We start from the raw sequence: 25,052 nt of genomic DNA, 5'->3' as shown, positions 1-25,052 counted from the left end.
TTTACAGTGCATTTACAGTCTACTCCTGTCTTGTTATAAGATGGCTGAAGATTTTACAAACCAACTTTCTCTTGTGGAAATCACGAATACATTTTTTACCTGTTCACTGCCTGCTCTTGGTAGCACAATCTAGTTTCCACATCAGCGCATGCTGGTACACTCTGACCACAGGAAAAAATGATTTTCACTTTGATTTGCTTTGGAAGTTGAATTCTCATGATGTCACACCTTTTCACAGCCTCCAATTTCTACCATTTATTTAAAGTCTTAGTCAGCCACTCAATAACCATACTGGCACATTGTGCTTTGTCACAAAGACTCTTTTATTAGAGGATGGGTGTCCCTTTAAGTCTACTACTGCAAACAGAATGATGCTCCATACCTTGTTCCCCTTTAGATTTTAGGGCTAGTAGTTCAGAGTAGGTGAAAAAGTCATAGCCAAAACTTCCAAGCGTACAATCACGCTCTGTTCTCCACTGAGGTTAACTCAAACGAAGGTAATTCCAAAAAGCACTACATATTTCACTATCTTCTTTCTTTTCTACTTTCTGCCTGCACAGAAAGTTGTCTGATGAGAAGGAGGAAAAGCTAATGAATAAAAATCAAAAATCAAACGGGATAACAACTACTGCACCAGAAGAGAAGCAGCACAACAGCTAATGCAAATTATCTAGAACAGAATAAGGCTGCCTTGACAAGATCTACAAATACTATGGAAAAAAAAAAAGAGATTTCAAGATTGCTTTCCCTTTATAAACAACCAGACTCATTTCCAAGCAACTGGCAAACAGATTGTCCAGGCACTGAGACCTGCTTTAAGTAATATGCAAAACCTTACACTGATGCAACAATGAAACCTTTCTTAAAATCTGGTTTAATAATTTTGTCAGTGCAAGAAGATCACTATTTTCAAAGCATCAATACTCACAGCTGCTTCTATTACTTTCTTTTTTTAAATGAAGAAACTGTGCACTGAAAACCTTCTAACAAAAAACGCACTCCACTGTAACAAAGGGGTTTGCCTAAGTAAAGAACCAAAACATACAAATGAATTCTATAAGCATAAAATTCAGCTGGAGTCTACACATGCTATGCAGCTACCAGGATGAGTCCAATAATGAATTAATATAAATTTTTATCTGAAAATAGAGACTTTCCCTAAAGAAAGAAGTGTATTCAAATAGAGGGGAAAATAGCAAGATTAAACATCAGGCTTATGTTATTTCAAGCTGAAAGTTCAGTATTCAGTTCTTACTTGAATGGACATTGCTTTACAATATTTAAGTGTCTGAAAATACAATGGTCTTAACAGGGTGTTAAATTCAAAGATTGTACTTCATTTTATTTTTAAAAACATCACTTACGATTTGTTTCATTTTGAAAAGAAAGCACATTTCATTTGGTAATCATTTATTTCTCATTCCATTGGACAGATCCACCCAAAAAGCAATACTTCAACACAAATCAGTTCTGAAGGATCTTTTATGAATATACATAACGGAGAGGACCCCATTAAATTTCCAACAGAGTGCTGCCATTTTGAGTAAACAAAGTTATCTCTGCAGGGTCACACACTGTGCCATGAATATGATCTGCAAATTAATTACCACCCTGACATATGTCAAAACAAATTTTAAGGAGAATAGTACCCGGTTGTAACCATGTGTTTTATCTACCTGTTAGTATGCAAAATCTGTATTCAATGGCATCTAAATTTATTCATTTATTCAGAACTCCTCAGAGAAATCAGAATGACTCGCTGGCCCTTTTTTTGCCCATCTTCAAATGAAATCGGAGCGAACAACATGTGTTTAGTGAGCCAGAAAATAAGTACAGGATGAAGCTATAGTGGGGGTTGCATTTCAGAAAAGCAGGTGTCATTTCTGCAAAAAATAACTAATTTTTGAAACACTCAGAACTGCTCAAATAAACTGCAGTGCATTGTCATTTCTCAGCACTTCAGGGAATACTAAATTTGGGATTTCTTATTTTAGGTAATATCCATCTTTATCCTGCGTTGCAACAAGACCTGGCCTAAAAACAGTTTTCAGAATGAAGAAAGGCTTTGTAAAGCAGAGCTACTGAATGCAGGCTTAAAAGCCTCTTCAACTAACTTTGTTATTAGCAGTTAACAGAGCCAAAAGGTCTGGAAAAAAGAAAAAATAATCCAAGTCTGGTTTATTCAGTTGAGTTATATAAGAGAACAAATCCCCACATTTCACACTGAGCACAGTAAGTAAAGAACACTTTCTGAGAAATAGCTGCTATGTTTTCAGAAGAAGCACACCTTGCCTGTTTATTTAAGGTACTCATGGTGCAACTTCTGCTTTGTCAAGAGATGACCTCCTGAGATATGATTTTCTAAGCAGCTTTGGATGCACTGGTGTATGTCAAAGGACAAAAGAAATCTCTTTGTGCACTGGCTAATGTGAAACAGCTCAGAAAAGGCTGTGTATGCTTTATAGAAATGTTACTGTTAAGAAATGTTTTATATAAAAAAATCCAAAATGTAAAGTTTCAAGGAAATCATAAGGAGTAATCCAATGCACTAAACATGAGTTGTCAAGAAGTCCCACATGCCATATTTAAAGATCTAAAGTCAGAGATGCAAAGTCCATCAGCCTGCATGGAGACTCCTGTGGGCAGATCTCAGTTGCCACAATTTCAGATGCATGAAAAAAGCACCAATGATGAGCAAAAGCTAAATCCACAGCTAAAGCCAGGAGGGCACACAATGAACAACAACATGATCAGAGCCTCTGCCCACACACCAGATTCAGTGTGCCCAAGCCAGGGTAACAAACCCTACAAACAAGTTTTTCTACTTCATTTGCAATTGGTCTCTTCAGTTCACACAAGGTATCAAACACTTGTGTGACACTAAACCTGCAATGGGTAGGACATTTATGAAGAGATTTTAAGTTTAGAAAGTATTTTCTGTCGAGCATGCAAAAAAAAAAAAACTTATTTCAATTTTTTCTTTGCCAACAGTGAAGTACTTCTGACTTTAAGTGACACTACATCACATCCATAGACTAGATGACTAAAGACATTTCTTTCATGCACTTGGAGGGCGGAGGAAAGAGCGTGCATAATCTTTCCTATATAGAGATACAGAAGACAAAATCTCTTGGCATCTGCTGGCAAACATATTTAAAGAAAGTCTAAATCTGTCTGTGCCAAATTTGGCCTCATGCCACCAGTTCACCGTTGTTGGCATTTATACTTCACATGATGCAATCATGAGATTCAAGGAAGTTTCCAGTACTTTACGGTTTTCACCATGTTAACATTTACATTTCCATCCTGTAGCAATTCAGCAGCAACAAGACTAAGAGACAGGAGGGTAGATGACTTTCCATATCTATCATTGGTCTTTCTAATGCATGCTATCAGATTCTATTTAAATTAGAGGCTGGTAACTCACCTAGAATGAAATACGCTAGTACTTACGAGATTATGGTTAGAGCAACCGAACCCTATTGTACTGCTATTACCTCTTGTTAGTAAACAAAAAAAGCAAGGCAAAGGAATCAATGTTTAAAAAGACAAGTGTATTTACCTCTCTTAATACTGTGCTTTTATAACCTCGATAGAGTCCTTGAATACCCTGTAAACCAACAAAAGAAAGCATCAGTGAGAGAGAATTCGTTTGCCAAAGACCACAATTTATTGGCAATTACGAAGCAAGTACTGCAGCCTGAGTGTCAGACCTGAGCTTCTTACAAATTGACTATATTGATTATAACATATATTTATGTATACTGTACTCTCTGATTTACAGTGCTGGTGGGTTTTATTCCTATTTCAAAGAGCACTGTTCAGAATAATCAGTTATAGAGAAGAAAATAAACCTTACAGTTAAAATTAAAAGCACAAGCTAACACAGTAACACATTACTTCAAACTCCACTTGCTTAATGTTTGGCAAGTATCCATTATTTCACACATATCTTGAAACTGCTCCTCTTCTGCATTATTAGCTTATGCAAAATGAACACATAAGAAGACAACTTATGTCCATCTTCTCACCTTTGATTTCATCAAGACAAATACTTTGCATTTTTAACTAACTTTTAACACACAACAATTAAAAATCATTTGAAAAGTACATATGCAATTAAGTTTAATATCTTACAGGACAATTTCTTGGGCATTTGTAAGGTCTTGCAGTTCTTTGGTCAGTAACAAAGACAGGGAAAATAATACAGCATGGAGAGCACTAGCTTTTAGAGCAGAAAGACAAAATCACAGAATAAAACTCCAGGGATCCTCTTGTGCAACGCTATCACAACAGTTTTCATTTATAAGCAAGTAAAAAAACAAACGGATCATTAAAGAGTCATATTTATGTCTTCCTTTTCCTGGTTTTTCCTACATGGAAATTTGTACAACGTATTTTCAGAAGCCATTTTCTTATGGAATACAACTTGAAAAATGCCCCTTTTGAGACTCAGTAAAAACAGTGGTGAATAGGTTTTACATAAACAAACAGCATAGCTACTGAAAAGATTACAATTTTTTTTTAAAACTTATTTTTTTTAAGTTATCAATGCTGGAAGAGTACTCATTTCTCCTCAGGAGCCTCTCTGAAATGGTGCCTTTAGGACCCTCTCCCAAAGTCTGTTCAAAACCCATTCGGGAGACTCTAAATACACAGACTTGATGTCCTGCTCTCCCAGACAAGAACCGTTTATATATATCCAAATAGAGTTTGAGGAAGCTTTTTAACCCCTTCCTCCCCTCTTCCCATCTCCCCTTGTCTCTTACGTAGGTGCCCAATATAAAAAGGGGGAAAAAGTTGAAGTGTGCGTGCGTGTGTGGTTAATTGCACACACATGAGGGGGAAGGTGGAGGCTTAGTTTCCTCACACATACTGTCTACCACATTTAGCAACAGACTAATTGATGGAAAAATACTGGGAAAGCACTTAACTAGAGTAAAATTGAACAAATGCTTCTGCACATGTATAGCATCAGTGAGAAGAATGAAGCAACTTAAAATTTTTTCTCTGAACTCACCTCATGGTACAAGGTGCGGGAAAGAATCCGAAAGGTACCAGCAGAAGGTGAAACTTGAGCCCTTTGCTTGACAACTTCAGATGGAACCCGAATGAGGCATGCAACCTGCAAAAGAATGATATATTGAGACGGCAATTTCTTTTGCTGCCTCTTTCTCTCTTTCACAGATACGTCTGGAGCTTGTTCCCAGCACAGAAACCTGAGAAACTGAGAAGTGTTTTTTGTAATTATATGAATTGAACTTAAAGGCTGTTTATAAGGAGCTTATGTATTTGTTCTCAGAGCTGTATGCTTCCTGAAGAAAAATTGTACTAACAAAAAAATTAAGCACCCTTGAAAACAACACTTCAGATTTTAACTTCCAAAACAGAAGTAGATTTAGATGAGGAAAGTCACCAATAACATCAAAATTTTTGAAGTTATCCAGTCTTTCAGCAGGACAGGAAACTTCCCCCTGCTTTCACAGGCCTAATCTAGAGACCTGGGACTTGAACAACAAACGTATTTCCTAGATAGGTCCATTGTGCCCTCTAGCGACTGACAGCAAGAGACTCTCCAGTCGGTATTAAATGCATAACAACACGTTCAAGGCTCACCTCAAAACACACACTGTTCACACTTTAAAAGTGAAGCACTGGACTCATTTTTTCTATGCAGTTAACTAGGCAAGGAAGGCTCTTTTTGCTGGGTGTAATAACAAAACTAGTGCTATAAACCTCAGCTTTACTGAGAATGTTGGACATGGCATTTAAGTGTTCACTTGCCACAATTTCAGAGTTAAGGCTGTATGAACACAATTTTCTGAAATGAGGATACTGAGATGTCAAAAAGTTACAAGTCTCATCTCCAGAAAAATGCTTGGTTACCAGCACACAACCCTTTAGGAAGAGCTGTTGTCTTCCTTTGATACCAGAGATGCTTCAAACAGTGCTGGGACTGGTGGCCAAACACCAGATACCGCAGGCCCTTGCCCAGGCTTTAGGCCTTCATCAGTCCCATCCCACGCTGGGGTCAGCAACTTGCTGTGGTGGATTTGGTTCCTAGAAGGAAAGATGATCACTGAGTACTTGAAATGAAGGGTCATCGAGGAGAAATCTGTACCTCTGCAGTGGCAAACCAAGCTGTTGCTCCAACTCACACATGCCACCAGCAGGTTATATTCAGAAAGGTCCTGCCAGACTGTACAGATACACAAGTGCTACAGTAACTTGAACGATCACTTGTGGGTAACATGGTGTAAAGTTTAAGTTACAGTTTCACAAAGAGACTAAGAAAAAGTCTGTTATCCCTTGGCATTCCTACAAGTTCACCAGACAACAATATCCAGAAGTCATTACAAACAGATATAACTCGATGTGCTCTTCAATTCTCAGGGTCAAAAATAACAAGTGACCCCAATATGTCAGGAAAATAAGAACTGTCAAGTTCTTTGATAGTTCAGCATAAATATTTATAGAACTTCATGCTTCATAACACTCCATGTCGTTATATTAGCTTTTTATTCCTTACAAAACGTGGAGGCAGGAGAAAAACTTTAAAAAGGCTTGGATTAAAACAATCTAGTCAACCAAGAGCAGGCAGAGAACACAGCGTGGCTTTCTGACATCTGGGGTGCTGCAGTTTTGGCAGGAGAGAGGTGGCTACAAAGCGATGTCTCCATTTCCCTCAGACTACTTGGGGAGCCTTGCATTTCAATTTAACTTTGATATTTCTCCCATTTGAATTTGAGCTTAGAAGGGAATCTCTGGCTGCACAAGAACAAAAACAGCGATTACGTTGTGCTGTTATGAAAGGAAATAAAGGCTCGTGTCATCCAGGCTGTCAGGTTGGCTCCATAGGGCACCTCTGTACTAGAAAAGCCACGAGCTGCAGCTGCTAGCATCAGGCTGAAGGGTGACATTTTCAGCGTGCACCTGAACTTACAATGTGCCACCTTATTTGTTTCTACAAGTGTACCCTACTATCAATAACAATTCAAGCAGTCTTTTGATGTCAGTCAACACTGGCCTTCAGAAGGGAAGTATGCAAGACTAATTTCACATGTGTGTTCATCCCACAAGGTAAAAGAAAGTAACTAATGAGGACAGATGGATGCAAAACATCTCAATTCTATTACACTCAGACCTGAATCACTTCGGTGCCTTCCAGGTAATGCTGAAGAAGTTAAAAGAACACAAACAATGCACATCGCCACAGGTTGCTTTCTTAGCTGAAGCTCCCCTAGAATAACACTGCCCTGAGAGAATACCTATGTAAATTTTCAGACATCTGAACACTATAAGCAAATTGTCACTGCATGAGCGAGGATGAAAGATATAATTGCATGGCTGCTCCACAGTATATCTCCACATGTGTGCTTTTACCTGCATCAGCTACTAGATAAATAAGTTGCTCTGCACGCTACCATAAGTGTGAAAGCATAAGATGAGTAAGCTAAGTTTCACTCTGCTGTAATTCACAGTAGATCACGCAGGTGCCCATAATTCAGGTACACAAGTGCAGCTCTCCCCCGCCCATAGGTTACCCTCACCTAGGATCAGTGCCCAACAGCAGATGCTGGTGCTAGCCAGGGCTGCTGGCTGCTGTGACAGTACTGCCCAGTGCCTCACAGAAACACTCCTGGAAGGGCCCATGGGGAAACAGAAGCTACTGGGAGCAGGGCTAGAAACAGACACATGCTGGACAGGAGAAATAGAAACATGGAAAACAGACAGCAACACAACCTCTCACAGCGGGAGCCCATTCACCCCCTTATCACCCAGATTCCAGGGAGAATTTTCCTTTTAAACTCCCAGCTGTTCACACAGACATAGCCTGTGCCTTCTCACAGAATAGTGCAATATAACCTGACACACTTGGGGCATTCCTGGTGAATCCTACTGCTTTTAGGGATGAGTCAGTGATTAATTAGCTTTCTATCAGACATCTGCATAGACAGGAACAGAGAGGGTAGAGAAATGGGCCCCTAGGTACTTCAGCCTACATTAAGGCATCTGACAACAGCATCCTATGGATAGGGCCAAGCTCATTCCTCCAAGCAAGCTCTGGAGCCAGGCTCTCATACTATCTGCTGATGGGAGCAGAAACACAGAATCAAGATCGTACAGACCAAGTTCAGAGGAAAAATGAGTACTGCCCTATGAACTCCTTCCCTATTTACCAGGTCTTACAATACAGTTCTCCAGTTTTCAGTCTGTCTCCCCTGCCATCGCACACACGAGCATACTGCACGGGCAGGAAGGAAATAAGGAAAAAGAAGCTCAAGGATTTTTAGATTTAAGCTTCAAGAAAAACGCTCTGCTTCCAGCTGTTGATTCAGGTTATTAGTTTACACAACAAATATACAGAAGTGACAACATTAACATCGGTCTAGCTTTTTAATACTGCAAACAATTCTGAACAACAAAAGAAAACACACAAAAAAAAAGCACTGAGGTTCACAATTATTGTCTGAAATCATTACCAGATCGAACCGGTGACTCAAGTATTCAGAGGCAAATCTAAGTACATTTGTAACTCACTGCCTTGCATTGGTCAGTTAAGAGACAAAAGCTAAAATAGGTTTGTTTTGTTAACATTTATCTAGGTATTGCTAAGACAGTATATCTTCCCATTAAATGAAGGTAATTTCTTCTCCTCTGTTCATTCTGGAAGAAATATTTTAGTTGCTGGATATTCCTTGCGTGCATCAAGGCTGCCATCTCCTGGTCAGATTTATGTTGGAATCAAGACTTTCCTGCTGGCTTTGACTAATTTAATCTCAACTGACCCTGATGAAAAACCAGTATGCTTAAAGTCTCAGAAATGCATTGAAATCAACACAAAGCCTCTTTACATGCTATAATCTAGATAGTTTATGTAGAAAATGGCTAGCCTGGAGCATGAGGGATGGAAACAAAAGGTTGATGATCTAAATGAGATCATGCAGTATATTAGAAACCTAAATGAGATTTGGATTTCTCATACACTGAAACAAACTATTTTGTGCAGGATTAAGGAGAGAATCCAAGACAACTGCGTCACGTTTATGCACTTGTTATTAGGTAAAAATACTAGTTTGACCACTAACCTTGTATGCATGACCTGCACGGGAGATCTATCCAGAAACCTTCGAGAGAAGTCAGAGCAGGTGTTACCACTGCTGTTAAGGGCTTATGCAGGCAATTTGGGTATATGCATTGCAGGTGTTACTCAGAACTGGGGACACAGCTGGTACAACACGATTTGCAGCCTTGTACCTCTAAGGGGAGCAGCTTGAAAAAGCATTTCCTTATGCAGCCTGGCACAGACCTTGCACAGCAGATGATCTGGCTGAAGCAATTTAAAACTCCCATTAAAGTCTGAGCACTTTTAATAAGAGAGAGATTATCCATACTCTTAAGACTGAAGTGCAAAGACCAACAGCCCAATCTATCAAGATGTTGGCACTTGATGTGCTCTTGGCTAACAAGGGTGCGGATGAGGATCAAGACCAAGTTTTTTCCACACAGCAATTAGCCAGCTAGCCTGCTGCAAAGAAGAAGTGCAGCCTAAGGACAGAGAACTGTTCTGGAATACATTAGAGCATGGTGATTTAGGAAGCTGCTCTCTGTGACTCTGAGTGAGTCTCTGCCTTAGATGTGTAAGCTTGCTTTGAAAACTGGGTACAGAAACACATGGTGAGCTCCAGAAAACTTTTCTAACACAGAACACTATATTTATAAAGGGTTTTAGATTTCCTGAGCAGGAGGTTAGTTTTAATGATTTATCCGAGTGGGCTGGGAAGCTTTAATGGATGTTCACCATATAAATGTAATTTAATACTTCAGACAAAATTAAAGGAACATACCTGGGGAGAGTTATTGTTAAACATCATTTGCATAAATTTGTTCTTAATCAAATAAGGATTTAATGTGTGACACTATATAATTTTGTATCTGGAGAGCAAAGACATTAAACTAAACCTCAGAGTACCTATGCAAGATAATCACTAAGCCAGTCAGGAGAAAACGCTGCTGCACAGAAATGACAACAAAGGGGCTGTGATTTATCAAAGGACATATGTTTAGGCTGCAGTCAATCTGGAAAGAAAATCCCCATCTCTCACCTTATTCCTGATGGTCAGAAAGATCACCTGCTGCAACATAATGCAGAAAAGCCAAGAAAATTGAACAACTCTGAAGGAGGCTTTAAGACAATGAAGCAAAAATATTTTTGTTTGTTCTTTTGTTCTATTTGTTTTCAGGTGTTTATTTTTTTTTTTCCCCTCCAGTTTAGTTTTGTTTTAAATTTGCTTTGCATTAGCCTTGGCCATACTCCTGCTGACAAAAGCTACCTTACATTTCAGGTTTGCTTTAGAGAAAAATTCTGCTTAAAAAATAGGTTAATAACTGTGACTTAATCCAAGCATCTCAGTTTCCATGTCAGAAGTAGGACATTTGCTTTCCCATTCCTCAGATAATTGAATGATTGTTTAAAATAATAGGTAAATCTAAAACTAAAAAGATCATGAACTGCACAGATTTCCTCTGGAACTTGAAAAAAAAAAAGAAAAACACATTTTCATCTTAGTTCAAGTCAGAATCTCTTGACAAGCCTTAAAATCAGAACTTTCAGCTTTCCATGCCTCTCCAAACTCTGCTTGTAAATTTACGTTTGGTCCTTCAAAGCTCACCAGGACTCTGCTCTGTTATAGCTGAAAAATTGAGTGATTCCAATGCACTTTTCTGAGATTAGCAAAGCACTTTATCCTCCAAATAACTGTATCTAAACTCTGGCCACAACTCCTGCATTGGGAATGTTCAGTGGTAGTGCAGGTGGTGAGCAAAGGCTGTATCTGAGGTCCCAAGATGAACAGCCTAAGCCCTTCCAACACCATCAAAATTAACAGAAGAATGGGAATAAATGAAATACACATTTGTCATTTGGTTTCATGTTTTCTTTAAACGGAGAAGCCTGAACTGCTGCAATTACGGACCCCAAGCAGTTCAAACATCAGTTCAGCTAAATAATTGCTGCCTTTTAGGCAACAGAACAAAAATGTAAGCATGGTCTGTAATTTGCTGTGGATCACAAGCTCAAGTAAACCCTTCCACACGTGCTTGTCAGCAGGCTCTGCTACCTACTAAGGCACAATAGAAGTGGAGAACTGAAGCGTTAACACCTATTTCAATACGGAAATTGTCCCCACAGAGGACAGGATCTGCCCATTATATGTATAGCCTCAGCTCTCAGTTTCTGCTTTAAGTGCCAGCCTCAGAGAAAAAATAGGTGTTCATCTTCACAATAATACCTCAGAATATGCTAATCTTATTTTCCCCTCCCACTCTCACGCACAGCATGGATGTGCCCTTCCAGCTGAGTTACATTCAGTCCTGTGCAAAGCTGCTGGGGTCACAAACAGGTGACTCCACTCCTAATTTAAAGCCCACAGAGGGAATAAGTTATGACTAATGGGCCCTGGATGGGAAAGTTTAGACAACTGCCAAGCTCTCTGTCCCCTCTTTTCCTCTGACTGACACAATAGGGCCTTCATTAATTTCACTACAGTTTCCCTATATGCTGGCAGGAAATATTTCTTCAAAGAGCAATCTCACCCAGCAAGATCCCTCAGATCTCAGCACTTCCCAGGGCTTAAAAACATACTATTGTAGAGATGAAACCATTCACAGGCTCTGAAAGTTGCTGGCATTTGGAAAACTGGAGCTTCTGCACAAACGTTCGCAACTCCCTCCAACTTTCCACCTTAGGTGACTACCTGGAATTTACACAACTGTTTTGCAGACTGTTACTTCACCCTTCATCACTGCTAAACCTAAGTCATCTCCTTATTAATGCTGGCCAGAGCTTCCTTCTTCCTGCTCCAGAGCATCATCCACATTTCCACACCTTTCTTTCTTCACATAGGCTGTACTGACTGAGCCCAATAGCCTGAAGTCCTCCGCTGGCTACTTGCCCTTCACTTCAGTAGCCTCTCAATTTGGGCTCTTGGACATCCCTCCCCGCACACAGCTCTTCGACTGTCCACCTAGATGCCCTAAATATCATTCTGTCGCTTCCCTGCCTACCTCTCCATCAGCCATGTCAGTTACACCTCAGAAAACTGACCAGCAGCTTCTGTCCTCAGACAGTGGGAATGCGTGAAGCTCTTCACAGCAAGGAGAAATGCTGCTATCCCAATTGTATCAGTTAATGGACAAAGAACAGAGAAAGCCTATGAGGCTGGCAAGGTTTACACTAGGCATTTCTTTAGAGTACTTCTTCCTGCAGATATTTATATAGAACACACAAGCTTGCAAAACTAAATTGGTCTTTCCAAGTTTAATCACTGTGGAGTTTTGTTTCCTTTGTAAAACTGAACCTCAAACTTAGCAAAAATATCCCACTGTTATGTAAATCTCTCCTGTACTCCAGCACAGACCAAGTGTTCCACAGATTTTGAAGTTCCTCAATATAGTCACTAACAGTTGAATTAAATCCCTGAGTGGCAAAAAATCAGACAGCTGAATGGCTGTAAAGTTCCAGTCTTTATTTTCCCTAGCCAAGACGATTCTTGAATCCGTTACTACCATTTCTAAACATAAAAAGCCTTAAGGTTGAAAAAGGGAAGGGCCTTAATTCAACGTACAGAATGGTCTGTCTGATCCAATCTATCCCAGCAACAATTTCACCTCTGTGAGCCTGCTAAACCTATTTTAAAAGGCTTAAGAAACCAATGACATCCACCAGCCAAACAGTTCTTTCAGCAAAAGTTCCCTTCCAGACTTGTGTAGTGCATCTCATCCAGCAAAAACTGTTTCCAAAGAGCCAAGAGGGGTCAGACTGTGTTACAGGAGGACAAACGTTAATGAGATTCCAGGCAAGAAAACACTGGCAAAATTTTCTGAAAACACATTAAGTCTCCTGTTGAAAGATGACTAGTATTTTACAGTGTGCTCAGTCTCTTGGGGTTACATTGGCGCAGAACATGGAAATTTCAACTACGCTGTATTTTATCAAGTATTTTCCTTTAATTGATCCCTTAGTCTTTCCTACAGCCTTTTCCTCTTAAGAATTACAGCCTTGCTCACATATGGAGATGTTCAGAAATAGCTGACAAACCCTGTACATAACCTTACATTGGAATAAACGTACCTTTAAAGCTATCTCAGTCATTTCCAAAGCTGACCCTGGCAGAATACGTTGCAAATCAGGAAATATTTTTAAATTATTTATTTCTCATTTATAATCTTCAAGCCAAATTAATTTTCCTCTATAAATGAGTTTGTTGAGCTACAAATATTTTTAAATCAGCTGAGTATCAGTTCTGGGATAACAGAGCCCAGAAAAGGGATGACAACCATCACTAAGCTTCTACCCTGTAAGTAAAAGAAGCATGTCCTTTCAGCCCAGAACTGAATTGATGACACAAAGTGATCTGGAATGGGCAGTAGATGAAGAAGAGGTAATACATGCAATTAAATGCACCATACAAAAAAAGATCAGCTGGGTAGCTGGTTAGGTGTTTGACAGTTCTTATTTTGCTGTTTCAGACTTTAATTGCATGATGAATTTGCTGGCAGCATTTGTGAATTCACGCCCCCATTCGTCTTTATTTACAACCAATTTCCAGCTGCAGCTTTAATTTGAGTTCCCATCCACTCTGCTGCTTCTCCCCTTGCTCTTAATGGCCTCAGCCTCACAACTATCTTCCAACCACTGCTCAGCCATGCTTCTGCATAAAGGCTTGGCAAAAATCCTGCTGCATCTGCATAGCAGACCCAACCTCACCTAGATTAATTTATGAATATCTCAAAATCCATCATGATTAATTCAAAAGACCACATGCATTGTGCACTCCCCACCACTGCCTGTCTTGCCAGGGTCGGCACGTTCCGCTGCTCCGTGTCTGCACGCAGCCAGATGTGTACAGCACGAAGACACAGTCAGACCCCAAACAGCAGGCCCAGATCATTGAAAATAACAAAACAAAACACACACACACAGTGTGGAACTTCTGTCAAACACTGATTACTTTCAATCTTTGGGTACTGCTTTGAATACCTCAGTCTGCCAGCCCATACTAAACTGGCAGGGAGGAGACAGAATGCAAAGCTGAAAATGCAGCTTTTGTTCATTTCTTAGTTCAGTTCCTAGAAAAATTACAGTTTAAAATTCAAAGCCATTATCCCAAAGTCTAGACACATTAAGTGCTAAATCACCTCTTTGCTCCAGCAGATGATTCTTGACTTAGAAGCAACTCTCCCTAGTGTCCAACTTGCTTGTTGAACTGAAACAGATGCATCTTCCAGCATGTTCTTTTCTGGAGTTTCAAATAGCTAAAATCTTTACTCTACTCTGACATGAGTGGCTGTTCCATCTCTGTCAGATTTGACTCCCACAAGCTGGTCTTCTACAGCTCACAATGCTGCAGAGCCCTACCTAATTACCCTGCTGGAGAGGCTTTCATGACATTACTCTTTGTGGATTTTTCTGGCCCATGCTTCTGTCTTCTCCTCAGAATGAGCATTAATAGCAACTCTCCCCTCTGACCTAGCCAGCCAGTCTAATGGAATCCATACTAATATACTTCTAGAACTAGTTAACAGTTTCCGAAAGATAATGCCAGGTCAAAGGGAAGAAGAAAGGGCTAATATGTGGAGAGAGAGGGAGAGAGATAGCATTACACCATTTATCATGTCTAAAATGCATCTTTTTTTCAGAAATAAAAAGCCTAAAATACAAAACACTCACTTCCCTTCTTCTCGAACATTCAAAAGATCATTCTACAGAATCGTGATCTACAAACTGTACTTGCTTACATTTGGGCTTGCTCCTTCTAAAAAACAAGTTAGGGCAAGTAGGGAAAGCTAGCTGAATTCCCCAGAAAGCAAATTCCTGCATTAAAAAGCCTTTCTATTTGACACATCCCAAAAGCAGATAATACAAATCCAAGTTATTAATACTGAGGGTCAGATGCTAATCATAGATGAACCACACACTTTGCTCTTATCACAGAAGTACTGCAAGTGGCAACAAATTGGAATACACAAGTGAGACTGGAATTTCACCTTGAAATACCTGACCTCACCTTGACCTGTGGAGCCACAAAGTGACAATGGCACACCACCCAACTACTTATTTAAGCAGAGATGAGGCAGTGAAGCGAATACACAAATGCATTTCCAACTTTCAGTTACTTCTCTCTAAAGCCTGCTTCTCCTGCTACTTTGTTTATTTTATTTGAAGTATGACAAGTCAGCCATTTTCATGCCCTCTCCCCAGCAAAAAGACAAACTTCTGGACGTTGCGATTTAAATGTATTTCACATCCCTCACTTCCCAGTTCTGGAAAAACAGTTAAGTGTGAGGCTAAGCCATAATTCTTTAAGTTGAAGCCAGCCAAGCCTATCATTTCTGGAGGCAGCAGACCCTACCTAAACATTCAGAGCTGTCTCTGAACACAGCTGAGGGCTCCATCTTTTCCTATGAGCTTCACGCTCCAGCAAAGCCTGGTAGATAGCTTGAAGTGTAGCATTCTTGGAGCCAGACCAGAAATGCTTTTCTGCACCTGAAAGCTTGCCCAGTGTTTATTTGACCTATGGGAGCACAGTGCACAGACACTGAAGCAGGATGGAAACAAGCCAGCTGATGAACCTACAGCATCGGGGCTACATCAGCTTAAAAATTAACAAGCAAATTAATGCAAACACAGCCTCATTAATATGACTAGGCAGCTTTCAGGATCTAAGCTACCCTGTCTCATGCTATCACATGCTGTGAAGACGCTTCACCTTACTGCAAGCAACCTGGGATCTCACAACCTTGGAGAGGTCAGAAAAAAGAGTAAGATTAGACCTGATATTTATAAGCCCACAACTTCCACCACGTATCCTGCAAAGCTCCGATCGTAACCATGACAATATCTAAATATTAGACGGAAAAGGCCGTTGTCAGCTTGCTTCTCTAGAACGTGATCCAAATGATTTTATTCTCACCTCCATGGAAAAGCCAGCAGGATGTAAAATTAACTGTGCTGAATCCAAGCACTTTGGCACTCACGAAGGAAACCTCATCAGCCAAAGCGGGACAACCTTTAACTCGTCCCATGAAACCGCATTTGGAGGATGCTGGTGGGGGCAGGCTGACCACGATTTCTCTTTACCAAGGTTTCTTGAAATTAATCACATACACTGCCATATTACATCAAAATTTCAAAATCTTTACATCTGTAAAAAGCACCCTGTTACTGTAAAAATGAACACTGGGAGGTTAAAAACACTTCACAGAGTTATTCACACTGCTTTAGTGTATGAAAAGTAAAATTTTATAACATCTGGTTTTCCTTCCCACCTGCTATGATATCATGTTTTCCAAGCACATTTGGCAGCTCACTGTAAAGATACAGGCAGACTAAACATGGAGGACCATGTTCAATTAAAAAAAAAAAAAATCTAAATAAAATTCCAAAGCCCTGGATGCAGTAAGTATGTTTCCTATCTCCAAATTTCAGTTAAACAAGTAGTATATTAAGGGTTTTTTCCCCTCTTTGGTAACTCCTGTATTCTTCAACCTTCACTTTTCCTTGAAGACATGCTGTATATCTGTCCTCTAGAGTTTTAGATGTGTTTTTTAAGTAATTTTTCACATATTATGGGATATCCATAGTCCCTATACAGTGAGACTCAGTTATAAGAAAAAATAATTATGTTGAACAGGGTCAGACATTGTGTGTACCTTTCTTTATCTCGTTCCTGAAAATGAGATTACACTTCTATGTTCCTCCTGTCTAAAAGGAGAGAGGAAAGAAAAAAAAAAGAAAGACAGAAAGAAAAAAAACACAGCCAGTTCTGGGGGACTGTTTCCCATGAACTTGCACTGACTGTAAGCAATTCCGAAGAGTGGCTATGATTTTAAGAAGAGCTCCCATTTAACTAATTTATCTCATTTTTACCATGCTTTGATGCAGCATTTTCTTTATCCTCCCTTACCTATGTTATTATTTTTAGCTCTGCACATACAAAACACAGATTAGTCAGCATTAATATGCACTAAGCTTAGAGGTATGCTGACATTTTACTCATGTACAAGAAGGTAGCTGACTCATTCATGCTTGCCAAGGAACGACCAGCAAGCCTAGAAATCCAATCTCATTTCTTGATCCTAATTTCTCCGTTTCTTTTAAAAAAAAAAATGTTCAGAAATGAAAACAGATGTCTTGGGAATCCTAAGATGATTGAGTCTTTGGGTTATTATTTTACATTTAAAAGCAATTTGTATCAAAATAATTATTAAAGTGTACAAAGGAGGGAAGGCATGTATTCAACAACAAAGAAAAGCTGACAAACTAATAGTCCCAGCGGTTATGCCTTGATTAAAGCTTAATGACTGATCAATAAAACTATAACTTCCACACTGATGCAACCTGGAATAGTTTATATATATTTATATTTATTATATATATATCTCTATCTAAATAATTACACACACACACTTTTATATAATCACACACACATATATATATCTTGATTTATCAGTTAAGACTTTTTGTAAGAACAAATATAATAAAAATAGCAGTAAGCAAGATCGTCTCATGTTTGTTGTAGCAAATCTTTAAATCCCTTCCTCAATTATTTTACAGCTTAGTTCTCCCATCCCACCGAGAAAAGCAAGCAAAAAGCAAAACCCTATTAGCTGAGAAATGGCTGTTACAACATTGCGATTTCCACGCTATAAAATCATACTACCATTTTGAAGTCTATCATTATACCTTTCTCTGGCCTTAGGGTAGCAAGAGACAAACAGATCAGGCTCAGATAAAGGCAGCCCCAAGCAACTCATTTAGCTGCGCTGCATCTCAGTTTGTCAACCTGAAAATGAAAGCAGTACGTGCCTGATTTGTAAGGACCATGAGAACACAGACCACCTTGGAATGTTCAGGCAACGGGTTCTGTAATCGTACAAAAAAAGTTATCTGTAGCCAACTGTTCTTTGGCTGATGATTAAATTATCCAGTTATGGTTTTCTTACAGAACACTCACACATAGAGGAAGTATACTGTAAATAATCCACTTGCAAAAGAAGACAACTTTATCACAGAACACTAGCACATTTTCATGAATCCAATCATTTTGTTCGATTCTGAAACAGCACCCCAGAAGCTTAAGACACCTCTTAGATCTGCTGTTCCATGACACTTCAAGCAAACAAGGAATTTCAGAGCTAGGCACTGCCACGGCATGAAGAACTTCTTGCTGATTCCTAACAGCCTTTATCGGATTTCCACGGAAATAAAGCTTGTGCACTGCCTGAAGATAGAAGTCATAAGCTAACACAGCAGACTCTCATCAAGATAAAAAAGAATCTGCCTGAGGAGGCAACACAAACGTATCCCACCGACCCCTAAATCTATAATCTTCTATCTACTCCTGCCCATAATCACTACTAAAGCAGTAGGCTACAATCACCTATCTTCATGAGCTTGGTATGTTAAATTAAGTTCACTGTCTAAGAGCCATTCAGTCTGATCAGTATCATTTTCTCAGAAAAATAAAAATTACTTGGGAATCAAAGTTGAAACCATGGAGAATAAGAAGAGTTGAACTGCTTCTCGTGGGAAGCAGCTTTGGCAGGCTGATATTAATTCTGTAAAGCTTCTTGTCCTCCCTTAAACCTGTGGGAACACAGCAACTCACACCCCATTTCATCACTATAATGCCAGGAAACACCCAGAGTGACAAAAGCAGGAATAAGGAGGTGGACAGCGCTGGCAGGGACAGTAGTGGACTGTTCAGAGCTGAACACCCAGCCCAAACACTGCCAAGGCACTGTTCCAACTCTGCAGTTAAAAACAAGAAGGGCGTCTAGAGAAAGAAAGATTTTGCTGACTGTGGAAAACACTTGATTCAGCTAACCCAAAGCAACTCTGCTCCTTTTGTTTGCAAGAAAGAGCAGGAACAATTCAGAAAAATGAACAGAAACTTCAGAAACAGTTTTTACAATGCAATAATTAAGCTGGTCTGTGATTTCTACTGCAAAGGAAAGGCAGCCTCTAGGCTGCATTATAGAACAGTGCAGACCAATAGACAAGTCTGCATCTAGATCAGGCATGAATGGAAGCTTTGGCCACTCTTCCATCACATCAAGAAGCATTCTCTTTCAGCACTTGTTGCAGACTACACAGGAAGTTTCTTTCTGTTACTGAATGTCACATACTAGCTCTTGGCAGAGCTAAACTTTCAGCTCTGTGGCTCTGTGGACTGTCCAGTCATCCTGACATAACACCTTCCACTAAGACAGGCTTTGTCAGAAAAGCATTATAAGTAATTTGGTAAGTGAAGTTACGTAGTGTCTTATGGTTGTAAAAATAAAAAATTCAACTGATGCTGAATGGCTGTAAAAGCCAAAAAGCCTTCTAGAAAGTTAATACTGATGCAGAACCACTACAATGTGAAGGCGTATTCGTATTTTGGACCAATGCAAACTTTCTCTATCTACTGGCTTAGCAAGATCCACCAATAAGTCTACTAACTCACTTACACGCTTTGTCAGAATTCTTTCAAATGTCAATACTTCATTGAAAATCAATATTTTTGCAAGAATTGTCAAGCACACACATGTCAACACTCAAAAAAGATATGGCACCAAACCCGAGTTTTTTAACTGGGTTTCCTCTCCTCCCACACAGGCATAATATATGAACTTCTTTCTTACCACTTCCCCAAAAGAGGCAGCGACCATGTGTGTTACTGGAGTCAAGTACGATGTAGAGTCATGGTGCAGCACAGATTTCACATTCTCATACGTGATAAAAAATGCAGCAGCTGAAATTTAAGCATACTTGAAGTCATTTAAGTGTTCCTCCATTCCTTCACTACAGAACTAGCACAAGAACATTTAGAAGTCGATTTTGTCACCTATTATTCAAAAAATACTTTTGAAAATAGGGTATTTATTGCCTTTATACATTGGTACTGTTTGGGGGCAATCTCTAGGGAAATTCCTTCAAAACTTTATGCCCCCACTTATGACTGGGGGCAAACCCCCCTTGATGTCAAAGGCACCTATTCATACAAGAGGTGCCAGAGCTTCAGGCAGTACCTAGAATTAAGATAAGGAAAAATGTTTTAATTGGTCATGACTGTCCAGCAGGCTTTGATAAGTCGCACCTTCCATATTTGTAGGTGGGAAACAAACAAAACAAAACAACAACAAAAAAACACCTAAGTACTTGATACAAGTCTGCTACCCCACAAAACAGTTTCAGTGGCAGTTTTCAGTAACTATTTCCTAGCTACGATCAGATAAATATTTTGTACCTTAGCTCCAGAAATAAATTCTTCAAAGTTTCTGAAGGACTCACAAAATCCCTGTCCAGTGGCAAGAAACATAGGAAAACTAAACTGAGCACAGCAACATAAATTGTGGTTATTCACAGCAACAGTCAACTGCAAAGGTACTTGCACCTTAAGGGTTACTCCTCCTAAAGACAATTTTAGTTTTCAGTCATATGCTGGAAAGATAAAACCACAGCTCAGATTTTGAAGATGTAAATCCTGAAAAAACTGACATGTCTTGCGGGGGAACAGATTTTAATTGTAAAGAAGGACTACGTGAATTGCCTTCTGCTAATCAAAAGATGCTTATCACCTAAAAGAAGATAACAGAGCAGACAAGATAAAGAACTGAATTTTTTTATATCATCTTATGAAGGACATCAAACATCTGAAGGTGTAAAGGGATTTGTCAGCAAACTTCTCCTAACATTTACTACTAAAAGCATAACTTGGTGGTTTTTCTTCCTTCACTACAAAGACAAAATGGACAAAGGCATTACGAATTTTAGATGCTTTTTCTCTGCAGGGACAAACATTTACTTTTTTAAAGTTTCAGTTTCAAAAGTATTCCTGATGTCTTCTGATTTTAAGTGATATGGAGCTGTTTCTTAGGGAGAAAAGATATGCATAGCATCCCTGGGACATTTAGTTCAAAGACCGCCATATTACTTGCCCACTTGAACTTTTAGAGCTCATTTAAGATATGTCTGAAGTGCTGGGGTATACTAATCAGTCACGTATGTAATACTCTCATCACATTGAAGCTTACAATAGTAGGATTGATGCAGATACTTAACACAATAAAAAACACATATGAGGAAGGGACCAAACTGAACCAACATGAGAGATGTATACTGCTCCTGACACTAGTAAGCTTCTTCAAATCCAGGTACAGACTCCAGATCCCACTCACTCCCTATCAAGAGCCACTGACACGGAACTATTTATGTCAAAGCTTCCAGAAAAGTTAACTACAGTGCAAAGCCAAAGTGGACTAACTAAATTACAATGAAAGCTCAAGTAAGAATTGCATCTTTGCAAGCATTCCTGTTCAGGCAAGTTCCAAGATGAAATACAGCACTAAGGCCAGAAGCACAACAGAGCTTTTCAGAGTCAGCATGCAGCAGCCTCCATTCTAGGCACGCTCAGAGAGTTTCTCAATGTCATACAATTCTAAAACCTGGTCTTCACAGCTGGATGTGTCTCACAGAATAGAGACACTGTCATTTGCAGGAGACGAAGCCACAGACATGAACATCCTATTCTGTGTGAGTACCCACTTGGAGGAAGACAAAGAATAATCCAAACAAAATTTACCATTTGGAAAGGATCCTATAGCAGTGGAGGGAACACCAGCATAGATGCCACGAAAGCCACCAGCTTTCCTAAATCCTTGGGGACTTTGCAGTCTAGTTTTTACAGTATCCAGAGGAAAAAGGATCAAGTCGACAAAGACTCCAGCAATTCCACCAGCCTTCAAGATAAAAATCAGAGAGTAAAGCATATTAATATTCACAGGATTTAAGTTACAGTGCTTATCTAAGCAACTGAGGCATAGCAAAGCCAAGGCACTGTTGAGTATATACTTTCTGAGGTCAAATTATAAACTGATAGTCTTGCCCAGACTCTGCAAGTTCTCTAGCTATAACAAGAGGAAGAAAGATTACAGCATTTAACCATTTTAAGGTAACTTTGAAATAATCTCATTGTGTTGAAAAGCACAAGCAACCAGTGCAACACTTATTCAACACACATTAAATCAAGACAGTAAATGCCAGTTATCAAATTGCCAAAGAACAGAATGACCAATACCTCTAGGAAGCCGCATGATAAGATCAGGGAAAACAGAAGTAATTCTACTTCTCCTGCAAGCATCTCTAGAAAGTATATTCACATTTCCTAGCAAATTTCTTCATTTATAGTGTTCCTGCCCACCAATTTCCTTTGTTGCACAAAGCATAAAGCAAAACTGTATTATTTTCTTCTGTTGAAAGAAGCATACAGAAAAGAAAAAAATATGTTTTCAAAATCATAAGGAAATGTGTTCTTCTTTTCCAAAGCAATTCTTAATACCAAACCCTAAAAATAATTTCAACTCTTCCTTAGAGTCTGGGTCTCTAGCTGACTTTATTTGTAAAAAAGATTCCTCTGACTGTGACTGATCAGTAGAGAATTACTTTCCAAAAACAGGAGGAAGGGATTCAAATAAGCTGAAAAATCCAATTAAATAAAAAAAAAGTAACACTTACTATAAGTGTTATTTATCATTATTTATTCATTGTGATTCAGAACAGCAAACGTACTTTGCTGAAGTAGAGAAGCACACAGGAAACAAGCACAGAGTTTTAATTCTGCCTGAAAACAAGTCATTTCGTTGCAGTACTCTATTTTACTTCAGTGCCAACAGAGGACTCAGAGAGGTACCTGCCACTGGAGTTTTAATCAATAAGTTAATTACTCTTCTAATCTATTTAGCTATTTTGCATGCATTGATTTTTCTTCACTCTTTTTCATCAAAATCCTCATCTGCTCAAAATAGCATTGATCAGATTTAATCTGATTTTACCTAGCCATCAGCTAAAACATGAACCAAAAGTGACTAATTGCTTCTTTAGTTTTCCAACTTCTGCATCTCCAATGGCATTTAAATTCACAAAGCAGCTCATGGAGCACTGGAAGGAGCACGATAACGCCTACAGCAAACTAGCAGTGACTTCACTAAATAAAACAAGCAAATTGCACCTTCTTCCCTGTCTCTCAGTAACGCTAGCGCTGAGAAAAGTAGAAGAGCTTTAAAAAAATTAAAAAAAAAAAAAAAAAAAAAAACCATTTACGAGGAGCTGAGTATAGCCATTAAAGCAAAGTCCAGCGACATAAGGTGAAATCAGGCCCTACCCGCGGCCTGCAGGTGCCTGGACCCACTGCCGAAGCGTCGCCATGGCAACGGGCAAACCGCAGCCCGAGCACTCACCGCCAAGGCCGCCCAGGACTCCCGCGGCTCCATGCACGGGTGACAGCACGGTGTGGCGACGCGGCGTGGCACGGAGAGCCTATTTCGACCAGAAACAAGAGGGAGCTAGGTCCTCACCCCAACCGAACTCCAAGCACACATGGGCGCGGCCATCTTGTTGCCCTCGGCCCGCGGTCAGGTGGCGTGTGTCGCCACTGCGCCTGCGCCCGAGCGCCGCGCATGCGCACGCAAGGAAGCGAGGGAGCTACCCTTTGTGCTGCGCCTTTCTCTCGCTCTGCAGTGTTAGGTTTGCAATTTCTGTGGACCTGTTCAGCAAATAACAGATCTGAGCAGTGTGTAGAGATACTAATGAAGCCTCCGGCCCAGGGTCATCTCTGCTGCATGGCTTTGCTGGAGCCCCTTCCTGGGAGCTGTGTTAGCACTCCCTGGCAGGGAAGATGGTGATCTTCGCTCCCATCCCACCAGAAACGCTTCTATATTTTGTATGTGTGTTTCTGAGACATCCTCTCTCCACTAAGGGCACTCAAATCCACCGTGGCTTTGAAAGCCTCTGAGAGGGCTCTGACACAAAGTCCTTTACTCAGCTGGAAGCCACGCTTGAAATTATGGGAAATATAATTCTAGGAGAAGGAAAAGGGGTAAATGCTAGAAAGCATTATACACAGTGTATGTAGAACTGGAAAATCAGTAGGCTTCAATTCAAGATTTCCTTGGCTGTGAGCGTGTTTCCTGGGAAGGCTTTTGGGTGTAGCAGCAGAGGATGTGATGATGTCTCATGTTCTCAGTGTCAGTACCACCTTCAGACAGCTCAGTCCCTTTTCACCGAAGTACTGAGTGTATTTATAGGTGGTGCTCTGCAGTCAAATACAGAAAGAACCTGAGTATATTCTGTTTCTCAACCTGCTTTGATTTTTAAGGCAGTCCTTGGTTTTCTGGTCCTAATGTACAACTTTTGAATCTAGTGGGTTATCAGCATTTCAATTTAGGGTTTGTTGTGTTTATTGAGGGTCACCTCCTGGTTTCATAGCAGGATGTAATCAAACTAGTGGACTTCTTTGACTGTAGTAGCACTCTTGTCTATATTAAAGTTGACCACCTTTATTCCAACACGTGAATCCTAGGAATGGCTTTGGGGCCAACCAGAGCCAGTATGCTATCCTAGGAATTACTTCTTGAAAACTTTGGTTCCAATTCTTTGAAGAAGCAGGAGCCACAGTTACATATATCAGCTATAATGTAGGGAAGACTGAACTGAGTAGTTATTAGAGTGACGCCCAGCAGAGTGCCTGGCTTTCTGAAAGAACCCTGCTGTTTAGATAGAAGTAAAAATGATCTGAGATCTGCTGCTTCCAGCTGAGTTTCTTGGCTAAATGGCTAAATAAACACAAAAGCTGAAAGTTCTTCAGTTTCCAAGTCTATGTCTGTCATTAAATTAGGTACTTCAGAGTGATATTGAGGAAAAAAAAAGTTAGATGTCTGCAGTAAGTGAATCACTATTTTAGAACTATCCATTGATGGCAGCACTTAAAATGAGACCTCTTTCACCACGTGTGTACAGGAGGTCTCTTGATGTAAAGGTGCTTGGGGTCATAGTATTCACATTGTTCATTGCAAAGCTTTCAAATACTCTGTGTCAGTCTCTTTTATTTATCACCTTCTGTCTGAAGATCTGCTGCTGCATCAGAGAGGCCGCAACCTCCTATTCTTCCAAGCCACCATCCTGTCTTAAATGAACAAGTTCTGCTTAATGCTGCAGGCCAAATATTAAT

The 25,052-nt window shown here is 39.8% G+C and overlaps 1 protein-coding gene across 20 annotated transcripts in view; it reads right to left on the bottom strand.

Moving 5' to 3' along the window:
* The window catches only part of SLC25A26 (solute carrier family 25 member 26), an 84,906-nt gene extending 61,299 nt beyond the window's left edge, over positions 1-23,607 (bottom strand). For 14 of the 20 annotated variants that reach the window (XR_002442613.1, XR_002442615.1, XR_002442611.1 and 11 more), the window contains exons 1-5: positions 22,125-22,296; positions 21,630-21,786; positions 19,690-19,799; positions 5,021-5,125; positions 3,563-3,610 (exon numbers count right to left, since the gene is read on the bottom strand). Coding sequence is in view for 10 of the 20 variants with exons in the window: in XM_021409776.1 (XP_021265451.1) it covers positions 3,563-3,610; positions 5,021-5,125; positions 19,690-19,799; positions 21,630-21,786; positions 22,125-22,187 (483 nt within the window). In the remaining 10 variants the exon portion in view is untranslated. Of the gene's footprint in view, positions 1-3,562; positions 3,611-5,020; positions 5,126-19,689; positions 19,800-21,629; positions 21,787-22,124; positions 22,297-23,054; positions 23,071-23,283 lie in introns of those variants that run through there. The other 6 variants (XM_021409771.1, XM_021409772.1, XM_021409773.1 and 3 more) reach the window with 6 other exon arrangements.

Source organism: Numida meleagris, chromosome 11, assembly GCF_002078875.1.
Source record: "Numida meleagris isolate 19003 breed g44 Domestic line chromosome 11, NumMel1.0, whole genome shotgun sequence".
Classification (NCBI taxonomy): Eukaryota; Metazoa; Chordata; class Aves; order Galliformes; family Numididae; genus Numida; species Numida meleagris.
This window is presented reverse-complemented; position numbering and strand designations above follow the sequence as displayed.